The 13,875-nt window shown below is 41.6% G+C and overlaps 1 protein-coding gene across 1 annotated transcript in view; it reads left to right on the top strand.

Annotated features, from left to right (window-relative positions):
* Positions 1-13,875, top strand: part of LOC109927725 (cilia and flagella-associated protein 47-like) — a 413,667-nt gene that overhangs the window by 99,956 nt on the left and 299,836 nt on the right. Inside the window, exons 26-28 of the mRNA XM_048603110.1 lie at positions 1,054-1,252; positions 6,673-6,879; positions 8,136-8,236. Coding sequence (XP_048459067.1) covers positions 1,054-1,252; positions 6,673-6,879; positions 8,136-8,236 — 507 coding nt within the window. The remainder of the gene's footprint in view (positions 1-1,053; positions 1,253-6,672; positions 6,880-8,135; positions 8,237-13,875) is intronic.

The following is a 13,875-nucleotide window of genomic DNA, read 5'->3' as shown; positions in this document are numbered from 1 at the left end:
GGGTGGGGGACAGGGGCTTTGTTGACGTGTTCACAGGAAGTCTGCAATAGGGATGGAAATTATCATTGCTGTTCATCTCTCAGTCTGCCACATGACAGACAAATGATGCAGAGACTGCAGAGAGGTAAAGCTGGACATAAGAGAGGCTTCTCTACAAAAGTCCTTTCCCACTGAGGGTTTTCAGGGGGTGCTTCTCTCAGCTTCCCATCCAAGAACTTGAGGACCTGAGATTCACTACGGTGGTAGTCACAAAGCTACTGTTACTCCTTCAACACAATCTGCAGTCTCACACCAGGGAAATGTTCGGGGGACACAGGTTCACATCTCACCATTGCAGCTCATGGAACTTAAATTCAATTAATAAATTTGGAATGCAACGCTATTCCCAGTAAAAGTGGCTATGACAATTATTAATGAATGTTGTTAAGACTACTTGGTTCACAAATCATTTTCAGGGAAAGAAACCTGCCATCCTTATATGATCTGGCCTTAACATGACTCATAATCATTTTCTGAAATGGCCAGCAAATCGCTCAGTTACAAATGGGTAGCAATTACTGAGCGTTCAACATTACATGAAAGAACTAAAAAAAAAACTAACAGCTGTGATGGAGAATCCACTGAAACTCTTTTGAGTGAAGTAAACAAAGGCAGGTAATCCAAGTAGATTATATCCACTGGATTACCTTCATTCGTTTACCTCACTCAAAAGAATTTCAATGAAAATTGATATAGCCACTCTTACTGAGAATAGCTTCATATTCCAAATTTTTAAACTGAATTTAAATTTCATGAGCTGCAATGGTGAGATTTGAACCTATATCCCTAGAATCATTTAGCCTAGTAATGTAGATTATTCATCTAGTGGCATTACCACTTTTCCACCATCACTGCCTACACCTTCGCTCTGTAATTACTTGATATTTTGAATAAATTTTAAAGTTTGCTAGTCTCTCTGTAGAGAGTGATGTTGAGATTGTGGTGGTTGGGGGCACTGTACTTTAAGGACCCACAAATATTTTTACATTATTTCTGTGCTTGTTTACTTTTCAGGGTGTCCAGGCAAATATGGATGTGATATACCCATGTTTATTAACGAGGACAGAACGAGCCCATATCGAATAATCACTTTGATTGGTGTTATACACACCCCAAAATTGTTCATCGATCCCCCCTTTGTGATCCTGAACCCAGTTCCTCTGGGCACGGAGATATCAACAACAGTCCAAATTACTTGTTTGGACTATAGAAGGTTGGATTTTGATTTATATTCCTTTAATTTGTTCTACTTTGAGCCTGAGTCCTAAACATTATTTGTGTTGTTGTTTTACCATCGACTTCATCAAATGACACAAAAATTATTAGAAAAGAAACTCAGATAAAAAGAAAATCTGAGAGCTACTGAAATTTGAAATAAATATTTCAATATTTAGAAGGAATATAATTAACATTTTGCAAGCACACGGTTATCATATGTCTTAACAGGGATTTTTTACCTTGGTTTGCTCTTTGAAAGTTGTAAGGATGTGTTATGTATATGGCACTCATTGTTTATGCGGTGAAATATACAGGGTGACCAAGAATAACATAATTTTGCAGTCCCTCATATGACATTTGTAAACTGCTTTTATAGCGTCTGATGCTATTGCTTACTTCTGACAGTTCATAATTGATCTTCAAAATCTGCTGATGCTTTCATTGTTTTGCAAATAAACCAAACTTTGTGTCATAATTTTGAGTTTTTTTTTTGGTAACATTTGATTATAGATAAAATCTACAAACTCATGTCACAATTTCAACACGTTTATTGATAATTAGTTGAATCATTCTAAACACATTTTTATAAATAAAATTTCTGCAATTGAAACCTCTTTTGCCTGAAAAAGGATTGTAGTTTTTTAAAATTACGAGTTTTCATAAAAACATTGCATTTTCATAACTTTATTTTTGTGACTTTTTTTTGGTAAAGGAGCTTGTTTGTTTAATATCTTGATTTATTTATTTATTTGAAAATTGTAGCCTGTGATAGGCTGTAGCCTGTAACCTGTGCCGTAGATCTATGATAAGACTTCTCCAGTATGGTGAATCTGCCAGTGGCAGATAAACTAAAATTAACTTTGCACTTTTTTCAAATAGAAAGTCATGGGTATAAAAAATAGCAGACTACTTATTACACCTACTTAATTTCCTCTGATTGCAAGTACTTTAACTGTTGTAGAGCAGATGGAGCCAAACAGAGTCAGCAAGGAGAGCAGTAGAATTTTAGTTCTGCCAACACCATTGCTTTCCCTTCCCCTCTTTCCATGGCTGACTAACACAGATCTACCTGCTCTTCCACCTCCACCTCATCTTGCGGTACTACCTTGTTTCCTTTATCTTCCACCACTAAATTACCTGTGTTTCCAACTATATTACCAACTGACATGCAAGGCCTATCAGGGACGTGCAATTATACCAAAAGTGAGGGAAAGTAGGGAGAGAGGGAAGGGACTAAATCAAAATGGAATTGAAGGGTGAAATAAGGCAATCCACCCGCTGTGGTGCCCACCTTTCTTCAAAGTCAAATTAGTTGCCGCCCATCCCGTGGAATTCTCAAAATCTGGGAACTCCACTCAAGATCAGCCAAAATTCAGCATCGTTCCCCAGTCTTCCTAAACCCAACACTATCTCTCTTTCTTCATCTCTCTCCTGCTTTAATCCCCTGCTTAATTCCTTCCTTTGAATAATTTAGGTGACTGTTTTGTATCTTCTTTAATGGTTTGGAACAGTACTCTTGGCATGGAGGCAGGAAACAAGAGCTGGGTCTGTTTTTCGAGTCAGAAATTAGTGGAAAACTGACTAAAATTTGGATGTTTGAAGGTGTGATGCCTTAATTGATTTGGAGATGCATTTCCTGCCCACTTAGAGCCAGTGGAAGTGGAAAGGCAGTGGATAACATTAAAGTGGGACTCATTTAGTCATCCTTGAACAGTCTTCACTGAGGCTGCTCATTGCCCTGATGAAGGTATCTGTGGTTGATCCCAAAGTCTTTCACAGAACCAGAGGGAAGTAAGATATCAGAGGGGGGAAGAAGGCGTGGTTCCAAGGGCAGGGCAGCCAGTTGCTTCATCCTGCCCTCTTAGGTCTCACGATGAGGGAGAGAAGAGGAGTCGTGTTTTGAGAGACTGGCAGGTGGAAGCCTGTTAAAATGCTTGTGGAAAACATGTGACAATGTAGTGTTGACCATTTATAAAGTTTGATCTACTTTGATTATGCCTGAAAATTGTGATGTCAGATTTAGTATTAATAGGATAACTTCTCATGTGCAATTTCATGGGAGATTTCTATAATAGAATTCCTATATCCTTGAATATGAACCCAAAAGATTTGATGATGGCACTCCTTTATTCAGATGCAAAATGTGTGTCGAGGTGTTCGATATGGCTGCTTGCTCATTTCATTTGAAAGTACGGCACCTGCTATACTGTTAAAGGCAGAAAGTGGCTTATGCCTGAGGCTGACATAAAGACCTTAATGCCAATTTGAGACCCTATATTTTATATGTTTACTACTGAATAGCTCTTAAGTGACTGTTTTGGTGGTGGCCTGCAGCAATGAGTTTAAGAATCTGAATTGTTCAAGTGAGAGATTCCTTTACACTACTCCAGTGTGATGTTGATCAGCTCCTCCTTCCCAGTCACCAAGATTCTCCCCTCCTTCCCCATCACTTCCCCACCCTTTCCCACTCAGTTCCATCTTACTCAATTCTTCACCTGATGTGTATGCTCCCTCTTGATCACTCCCTCCTATATGCTGAGCGTTATTGTTGGCAAAACATGCAGAAGGTGATTTAAAAAACACATAGGTCATAATTCCTGTCTCAGGCACCACTTCTGAAGCTTTACACTTTACCTTGATTCTTTGAATTTTATGTTTAGATTATTCTTAACATCGACTGCTAACTCTCACCCCAGTACAGTATTTCAATGAAATTGATTTTGATCCCACGAAGACAAGCAATCTGTTATTTGTTGGAAAATTGAATAACTTTGTTGAAGTGAGAGGAGAATACGACCCGTAAGCACGTCTATGCATTTTTCAATATCATTGGATGTCCCAAAACACTTTACAACCAATGACGCATTCCTAAACTCAAATAAACAAGTTTAGCATTGTATTCAGAGATAGTAAGAACTGCCGATGCTGAAGTCTGAGATAACACAGTGTGGAGCTGGACGAACACAGCAGGCTAGGCAGCATCAGAGGAGCAGGAAAGCTGACGTTTCGGGTCAGGACCCTTCTTCAGAAATGGGGGAAGGGAAGCGGGCTCTGAAATAAATAGAGACGGTTGGGCGGGGCGGGGGTGCGCGGTGATAGCAGGTAGGTAGTGGTGGGGATTGGTCACTGAGGTGGGAGGAGCGGATAGGTGGGAGAGAAGACGGACAGGCCAATGAGGCGGGGATGAGAGGGGAGGCTGGTCTTGGGATGAGGTCGGGGGTGGGGAAATTTTGAAGCTAGTAAAGTCCACATTGAGACCATTGGGTTGTAGGCTTCCAAGGCGGAATATGAGGTGCTGTTCCTCCAGTTTCTGGGTGGCATCGTTGTGACACTGGAGGAGGCCCAGGATGAACATATCGTCCAGGGAGTGGGAAGGGGTGTTGAAGTGGTTCGTGACTGGGAGGTGTTGTCGTTTGTCACAAGCCGAGCGTAGGTGCTCTACAAAGCGATCTCCGAGCCTCCGCTTGGTCTCACCGATGTAGAGGAGGCCACATCGGAAACAGCGGATACAATAGACCACGTTAGCAGATGTGCAGGTGAACATATGTTTGATGTGGAAGGTTTTTCTGGGGCCTGGGATGGAGGTGAGGGGGGAGGTGTAGGGGCAGGTGTAGCACTTCCTAGGGTTGCAGGGAAAGGTGCCGGGGGTGATGGGGCTTGTGGGGAGTGTGGAGTGGACGAGGGAGTCCTGGAGAGAGTGGTTCCTCCAGAAGGCAGATAAGGGTGGGGAGGGAAATATATCCTTTGTAGTGGGGTCAGATCGCAGGTGGCGGAAGTAGCTCCCATGAGGGAGCTCCCACGATGAGCTCGAACAGTTCATCAACTTTACTAACATCTTCCACCACAACCTCAAGTTCCCTCTTCTGCAGCTACACTGGCGCTATCCCCCACCTCTTCCTCTGCTACATCGATGACTGTATTGGCACCGCCTCGTGCTCCCATGAGGAGCTCGAACAGTTCATCAACTTTACAAACACCTTCCTCCCCAACCTCAAGTTCACCTGGATCATCTCTGATACCTCTGTCTCCTTCCTGCACCTCTCTGTCTCCATCTCTGGTGACCACCTTGAAACTGATATCTATTTCAAGCCCACCGACTCCCACAGCTACCTAGACTACGCCTCCTCTCACCCACCTTCCTGCAAGAATGCGATCCCCTACTCCCAATTCTTCCGCCTCCGCCGCATCTGCTCCCAAGGTGAGGCGTTCCACTCCTGAACATTGCGGATGTCCTCGTATTTCAAGGACCGCAACATCCCCCCCCTCAGTGGTTGAAAACGCCCTCGACCGCATCTCTTACATTTTCCACACCTCAGCCCTCACACCCTCTCCCTGCAATAAAAACATAGACAGAATTCCCCTTGTCCTCACGTATCACCCCATTAACCTCCAGATTCAACGCATTATTCTCCGCCATTTGTGCCACCTGCAATCTGACCACACTACAAAGGATATATTTCCCTCCCTACCCTTATCTGCCTTCTGGAGGGACCACTCTCTCCACAACTCCCTTGTCTGCTCCACACTCCCCACTAGCCCCACCACGCCCGGCACCTTTCCCTGCAACCGCAGGAGGTTCTACACCTGTCCCTACCTCCCCCTTCACCTCCATCCCAGGCCCCAAAAAAATCTTCCTCATCAAACAGATGTTCACCTGCACATCCACTAATGTGGCCCATTGTATCCGCTGTTCCCAATGTGACCTCCTCTACATCGGTGAGACCAAGCGGAGGCTTGGAGACTGCTTTGTGGAGCACCTACGCTCGGTTCATAACAAATGACAATACCTCCCAGTCGCGAACCACTTCAACTCCCCCTCCCACTTCCTGGATGACATGTCCATCCTGGGCCTCCTCCAGTGTCACAACAATGCCACCCGGAAACTGGAGGAACAACACCTCATATTCCGCCTTGGAAGCCTACAACCCAATGGTCTCAATGTGGATTTTACTAGCTTCACAATCTCTCCATCCCCGACCTCATCCCAAGACCTGCCCCCCTCTCATCCCCGCCTCATTGACCTGTCCATCTTCTCTCCCACCTATCCGGTCCTCCCACCTCACTGACCAATCCCCACCACTACCTACATGCTATCACCGCCCCATCTCTCTATTTATTTCAGAACCCCCTTCCCCTCCCCCATTTCTAAAGAAGGGTCCCGACCCAAAGCGTCAGCTTTCCTGCTCCTCTGATGCTGCCTGGTCTGCTGTGTTCCTCCAACTCCACACTGTGTTTCACATTGTATTTATTGTTTGTCCAGGTTCTGTTCAGCTGTAATTTAACTTGCACACTGTAATAATTCATGCTGAAATGTTAAAGAACTTGCGAGTGATGTCTTAAAGGGGAATGATCATTTCTTGTCTGTACTATAATTTACCTTTGCAAAATTTAATGAAAAAATTGATTTGGTTTCAGTGACTGTATACTCCAAGCTGAAGTTCCAGAAATAGAAACCGAAGACGGGAATTGGATTAATCCTTTTACTTGTCAGTTTCCTGAAGGTTCAACTTTGCCATTTCAGAGTGAAACCATTAAAAGCGTAACATGCTGCATTACCTTCTGTTCATTCAGTCCAATTTCAGTATCAGTGGATGTTACATTAATTGATCAGGACAGAAAAAGGTAATAAAAAATGTCAGTACACAAAAGTGCACTGGTATTATAGAGTTGTTGGATTTCAATGTATGCAAATAAATTGATATAAGAAAATATGTTCAAGCAACTGAAATACTAGTAAACCACATCCTTTACTTTACAAAATACCAATTTCTGGATAGCCAATTTTGTTCACTCTGTTGGATTTTATTCATTGACTATTTTTATGGACTCTGCAGTGTTCAGTGTTAATAATAAAAGTTGAATACTTCAAGGAAGTGTCTTCATATGAAAAAAAGATCCTTTATCAACTTTTGGATAATAACCTTTCATTTTGTAATGTATGATTTTTTGAATAGATTCATCCAGGATTTGACACCTAAAGCTGCTCTGCTTTAGAATTCCCCTAAATCTGTGCAGATGTAGAATGGATATGGAATGAAACTTGCTTTCTTTCTTTGCAAATACTCTGAAGAATAGATAACTTGAAGGTCACCTGTAATGATTGGAACTAGGTGGATCTCGTTGACTATGAGATCCTTGATTGGGTTTGTGAACCTGGTCCAATCAGGAAAACCCTGGTTGACCGATATAACCAGGGGATTAGAATCTCCTCAGTCTGGGGACTGACTCCGAGCTGGCTGGCCTCAGCCACTGTACTGTGCACAACTAGATAAAAGGTGACTTGGTGATGGGATACTGGCCTGTGTGCAGTTATTTCATCATACAAAACCTAAATGTGATGATGTCTAAACTACTCCTGATATCAAACTCTGTTTATGGCTTTACAAAGGAAAGCTGAAGTACTTTCTGGAACAAAAAGGGCTGTTCATCCTTGTAGGTAGTTGGCAAAGCATACAATAATTTGAACGTAATGGCTACAATGCTATCCTGAAGTCACCACATACTTTCTTCGTAAATAATTTGGGGTTAATTTGTTCATGATTGACAAAGAGGGGGAGATACTAATTTACAGAAGATAGGATTGCATGAACAAGAGTGGGATGTTCAAAACTTTCCATCATTCAGGTAGTCAATGGTTAAATCCATATCCCTCATCTTTATTAGCTAGCTTTGCTCCATATTTCTTGATATATTTACCTAATGAATATCTTTTGATCCGAGTCTTGAAAATGTGGACTAAACCTTTTGGAAATAATTAGACTGCTGCTACTCTTTGTGTGTAAAGTGCTTTACTAAATTTGGATTATCAAAAGTTTGCCTTTAAAAGTTTGATTTATTGTGCAGTGCTTGTGACAAACTGTACTCTTGTCCTGGTGCAGGTTTGCATTACCAGTCTCGGCATCTGCAGATAATTGCCTATTATCTGTATATAGGTATATTGCCCTCCACAGTGCAGACCAACATGTTGTCCTCAAAACTGGTAAGTGTTCATGAAATTACTCTTTTATCAGTGTACATTAACGTTAACCCTATTAATTTCCACGGGTGATGCCTGGCTTGTTGAATATTTCCAGCATTTTCTATTTTTGTAACAATACATTAACAAATTTTAACTTGTTCTGGCAGTAAGAACTGCTACTTTCAATCCGGTTATGAAGATGTTTCATACAAAATTGACCACGTGATAATCTATAACAGAAGTTCTTGTATCAGAGAGAAAACAAGACTAATACTTTCTGCAACAAGCATGAAGAATGCTGGAGAAGCTCAGCAGATCTGGCAGCATCTGTGGGGGAAGAAACAGAGTTTTTGAAATGCTATCTCTGCTTTCTCTCCACATATGCTACCAAATCTGTTGTTCCCTTGTTTCATGCATCTCTAACATCTGATTTAATTCTATCCCCTATATCACCCCCACAGTTTGGAGGCCTGTAAAAGAACTCCCATTAAACTTTCCACCACTTGTTGCTTCTTAGTTCCACACAGAGTAATTTTACATAAGACCATAAGACATAGAAGCAGAAATTAGGCCATTCAGCCCACTGAGTCTGCTCCACTATTCAATCATGGCTGATAAGTTTCTCAACCCCATTCTCCCGCTTTCTCCCCGTCACCCTTGATCCGCTTGATAATCAAGAATCTATCTGTCTCCATCTTAAATATACTTAATGACCTGGTCTCCACAGCCTTCTGTGGCAGTGAATTCCATAGATTCACCTCTCTCTGGCTCAAGAAGTTTCTCCAAATCCCTGTTCTAAAAGATCTTCCCTTTACTCTAAGGCTGTGCCCTCAGGTCCTAGTCTCTCCTACCAATGGAAACATCTTCCCAACATCCACTGTGTCCAGGCCATTCAGTATTCTGTAAGTTTCAATTATATTCCCCCTCATCCTTCTTAATTCCATCGAGTGTAGACCCAGAGTCCTCAAACATTCATCATATGTTAAGCTTTTCATTCCTGAGACTATTCTCGTGAACCTCGTCTGAACCCGCTCCAGGGCCAATACATCTTTCCTGAGATATGGAGCCCAAAACTGTGCACAATACTCCAAATGTGGCCTGACCAGAGCCTTAAAGAGACTCAGAAGTACATCCCTGCTTTTATATTCAAGTCCTGTCAAAATAAATGCCAAAGTTGCATTTACCTTCCGAACTACTGACTCAACCTGCAAGTTTACCTTGAGAGAATCCTGGACTAGAACTCCCAAGTCTCTTTGCACTTCAGACTTCCAAATTTTCTCCCCATTTATAAATAATCCCTACTTCTATTCTTCTTGTCAAAGTGCATGACCTCACACTTTCCCACGTTGTATTCCATCTGTCACTTCTTTGCCCACTCTCCTGACTTGTCCAACTCCTTCTGCAGCCTCCCTACATCCTCAATACTACCTGTCCCTCTACCTATCTTTGTACTGTCTGCAAATTTAGCCAGAATGCCCTCAGTTCTTTCATCTAGCTCATTAATGTATAATGTGAAAAATTGTGGTTCCAACACTTGTCACTGGCTGCCATCCTGAGACAGACCCTTTTAATCTAGACTTTGTGCACCAATATTCTTTCTCACTGTTACACTGATTTGATCTTTGCTAACAATGCCATTCCCCCTTTTCTACTTTGCCTGTCTTTCTTAAAGGTTGAATGACCTTGGACATTCAGTTACCAGTCTCATTGGTGCTGACAATGGACTACAACCAATTGTCTACAACCTCTGGCTGTTCTCCCTCCCCCCTCAGAATGTCCTGCAGATGATCAGTGACAGTCTTGACCCTGGCACCAGGGAGGCAACAATACCATCCTGGCATTAAGCCTGCAGCTGCAAAAACTCCTATATGTTCTCATATGATAGAATCCCCTTTCTCATCTCCTGTGCTGCTGAATCACTCCTGGTTCCACAGATTTGGCTGATGCTATACTCTCCCGAGAGACCATTTCCTCCAACAGGTGCCTGGTGCTTTTACGTTGCCTGGTAGTCACCCATTCCATTTCCACCTGTACACTCATTACCTGCATGTTTTTCACAAAGATCTCAGCTTTGTGAACACTCCATTGTGATTGCAGTTGCTGCTTTGGATCCAAAAATTGTACTTTCTGTACATAAGAAGTGTCCCTGACATCCCACATTGGACAGGTGGAACATTCTATTGCCTATCCATAACTTACCTTGAAGTTAGTCTTTTCTGTTTACTTCCTTTAGTTCAAAAGTATTAAATATATGCAAGAGACCTTACATTATCTTTCCTTACCGCACCTCTCCTCTTGTTTCGGGTCCTCACCGTGTATGCTGTTCTTAGTAATTTGACTCCCTATCTCAGGATCCTCACGACCCTGTTCCTCTCCAAGTGTTGCTTTACTTCCCCTACAAGACTTTCTATTGTGAGGCAAAGAGGTAACTAGAAAGGCGTTAGCGTTCACTTTCATATAATGGCTCTTGATGTTTTCCTTTGTTCAGAGCTGGCTGGGCTGGAAACAATCAATGTTTCCTGTCCCTGTGTGTCAGCTTTAACTGGAATATCTACATAATGCAGGGCGTTCAGAAAATTTTGGAAATATGATCATGTGATCAGCTTCAGCCATGGTTGAGTCCAGCAGTGTTAACCATTTTAAAAAGAAATAGAATTTAAACCCACATATGTGAAACCCAAACGTAAAAGTTTATTTTGAAATTTCTCTTCATGGTCTCTGATAGACCTCAAAGTAAAAGCACATCTAAGTAGCAAAAACAACAATATGATTGGATTTATATTCATCTGAAACAGAGGAATGTGATGACAATATTTTAAATTTAAATAAGGATAACTCTATAGGCATGAAAACTGAATTAGCTGATGCTAACCAGGATACCAAGCTAACAAATCAATAGAGAAACAGTGGTAGATATTACAGGAGTTATTTTAGAATATTTACAATTGTACATTCCTACGACAAAGAATAATTCCAAAAGAGGACTCACTATCTGCAGTTAATTAAAGAGTTAATTAAAACATTAAACTTAAGTAAACAACATATAATCACACAAACACGAGTAGCAGACAATTGGTCAGAATATTCAGAACTGCAGAAAATGACAAAAAGATTAATCAGGAAGAAATTAGAGTATGGGAAGAAGCTAGGTAGAAATGTAAAAACAGTAAGAGTTTCTGTAGATATCTGAACAAAGTAAGTAGTAAGTATTGGTCCTCTAGAGAGTGAGAGTGTGGTCTGAATAGGTAATAAGGAAATGATGGGTGATATGAGTGAATATTTTGTTTCTATATTCACTATAGATAATACAAAAAAGTTACAGCTGTAAATCGGGTGGTGGAGGAAAGAGACGAGTTCGGTGAAATTACAATCACCAAGGAAGCTGCATTGAGCAAATTGATGCAGTTACAGGCTGACAAGTCCCTGTGTCGTCATGGACGTTAACCAATTGTCTTAAAAGAGGTGGCTAATGATGTAGCGTTAATTTTCCAAAATTTGTTAGGTTCTGGATAAGTTCCATCAGATTGGAAGATAGCAAATATTAACCCCTCTATTTAAGAAGAGAACGAGGCCGGAAACAGTAAACTATAGCCCAGCCCTCTTGACGACTGTCTACGGTCTTTTTCTGAATGCGTCTTTTTCTGGATGTGATGAATGGAGTTTCAAAGGGGTGAGCTAAGGCCTCAAATGGCAGTGTCCACTGACACCAGCAAGTGCGAGGCAACCATACTCATGCACTTGCTCTGAAACGCGCATGACTCGAGACCCTTTATGTCATTGCATCATGTGCAAACTCCAACACTCTGCATGTACACAGAACAGGTGCGACGTTGAAATGGGAATTGGACAGGGCTGGCTGGGGAGGGAGAATGGATCAGTCTGCATGGTTGGAGAGAGAGAGAATGGAGATTCTCCTGTTCATCCACAGGCTTGATTTCTTCCACCACTCCAACAGGCCTGATCTCTTGTCCCACCACGCTCTCCATCCAACCCCACCCTCACCCCAAGTCAAATCTGTTCCCATCTCCCAAGCCCGATCACCTCTGCAATCCCCTCCTCTCCAACTCGATCTCTTTCCATTAGGTCTGACCCTTCCCCAACCCCTGGCCTGTTAATGTGTGTGCATATGGTTGTGGGGAATAGCACAAATGGTCTGCGGTGTCATCAAGTGCAGCCATATCAATTACTAGTTGCAGGGAAAGAAGGCGTGGTAGGTAAGTGTCGGTAACACACAGGTTTGTAGAACAATATGTTGGGAAGAGCAAGTAAACAGTAAGAGGTAGTAAGAACTGCTGATGCTGGAGTCAGAGATAACACAGTGTGGAGCTGGAGGAGCACGGGGGCCAGGCAGCATCAGAGGAGCAGGAAAGCTGACGTTTCGGGTCGGGACCCTGCTTCAGAAAATTTTCTGACGCTGCCTGGCCCACTGTGCTCCTCCAGCTCGACACTGTGTTATCTTTAAGCAAACAGTAAGGTTCATGGAATACTGTCCTTTATTATGAGTGGAATTGAACATGAAAATTACAAGATAAAGTTTCACTTACGCAGGGCATTGAGAAACCACATCATGAATACTGTGTGCACTGTTGATTTGCTTACTTGTGCAAGGATGTAAGTATGTTCAAAGGAGGTTTTCTGGATTGATGCTTGGAATGAGCATTTTGTCTTTTGAGGAAAGATTGAACTGTCAGTGATGGAAATCTGGCCTGCATTTAACTGCAGACCCTCAGCAATGTGATTGATTCTTACCTATCCTTTGAAATGACCTATCAAATTATTACAGAAAATAGTCACTTGATAAGGCAGAACTTATGTATTGGTAAAAATAAATGGTTCGTGAAGCTTCTTATCTTGTACTCAAGAGGACAGGCTCAAGATTAGCTGAACTTCAAAGGGAGTAATAACTTGTACTGCATGCGACAAGATTTATGGTTCATTAGTGGGTTGACTTTGATTGGTTGAGGAGTTGTTATGGATAATGTCCTCTTACTTTTGTTTAATATAAAAAATGTACTATACCTTGTCATGGTTCTTTTACCTGCAGAGGATAAGGACCTGCAATAAATGTGTGTAACTTCTGGCAAGCATAAATGAGCTGATGGATGATTTTAATTTTGCTTTTAATGTAATTCTAAACACACTCAGGGCTATTGAGCAAGTGCTGTTCAGTTGTGGAATCGGATATAACTGTAGACGTTATATTCTGAGTTTTATAAGCATGGGCTGGTTGGGTACAACCATTTGAATAAAATATTGGTGAACTGTTTACCTATTGAAAGTAAATTAACATTTTTGAACATTCTGATGGTAGATGTTTGTGACCAATTAATTTGATGGGGGTAAAGCAGCAACCATTATTTATTATTATCATGCTTATTTTCTTCTCTTCCAAATTTTTAAATCTGTAATCATTTTCTGTTACCATTTTATTATTTCTGTGAGGTCTGTAGCCATGGATACAAATAAACTAATCCCATGAAGTATAATGTTTTGAGTGATTAAATTTGTTCTGTGTGTGGTGGTTCATGAAAGATGATACATTTAAATTGAGGGGAGAAGACCTTAGATCATTCAGCAACTAAGCGTAGAACTGGGAAGTTACTTTGAAATGAGTGATGGATTGAATGATCCCAAACTAAGATTGCCCATGTGTGATGAAG

Source organism: Rhincodon typus, chromosome 11, assembly GCF_021869965.1.
Source record: "Rhincodon typus isolate 14 chromosome 11, sRhiTyp1.1, whole genome shotgun sequence".
Taxonomy (NCBI): domain Eukaryota; kingdom Metazoa; phylum Chordata; class Chondrichthyes; order Orectolobiformes; family Rhincodontidae; genus Rhincodon; species Rhincodon typus.
Note: the sequence above shows the minus strand (reverse complement) of the source record. Positions and strands in the feature narration are given on the sequence as shown.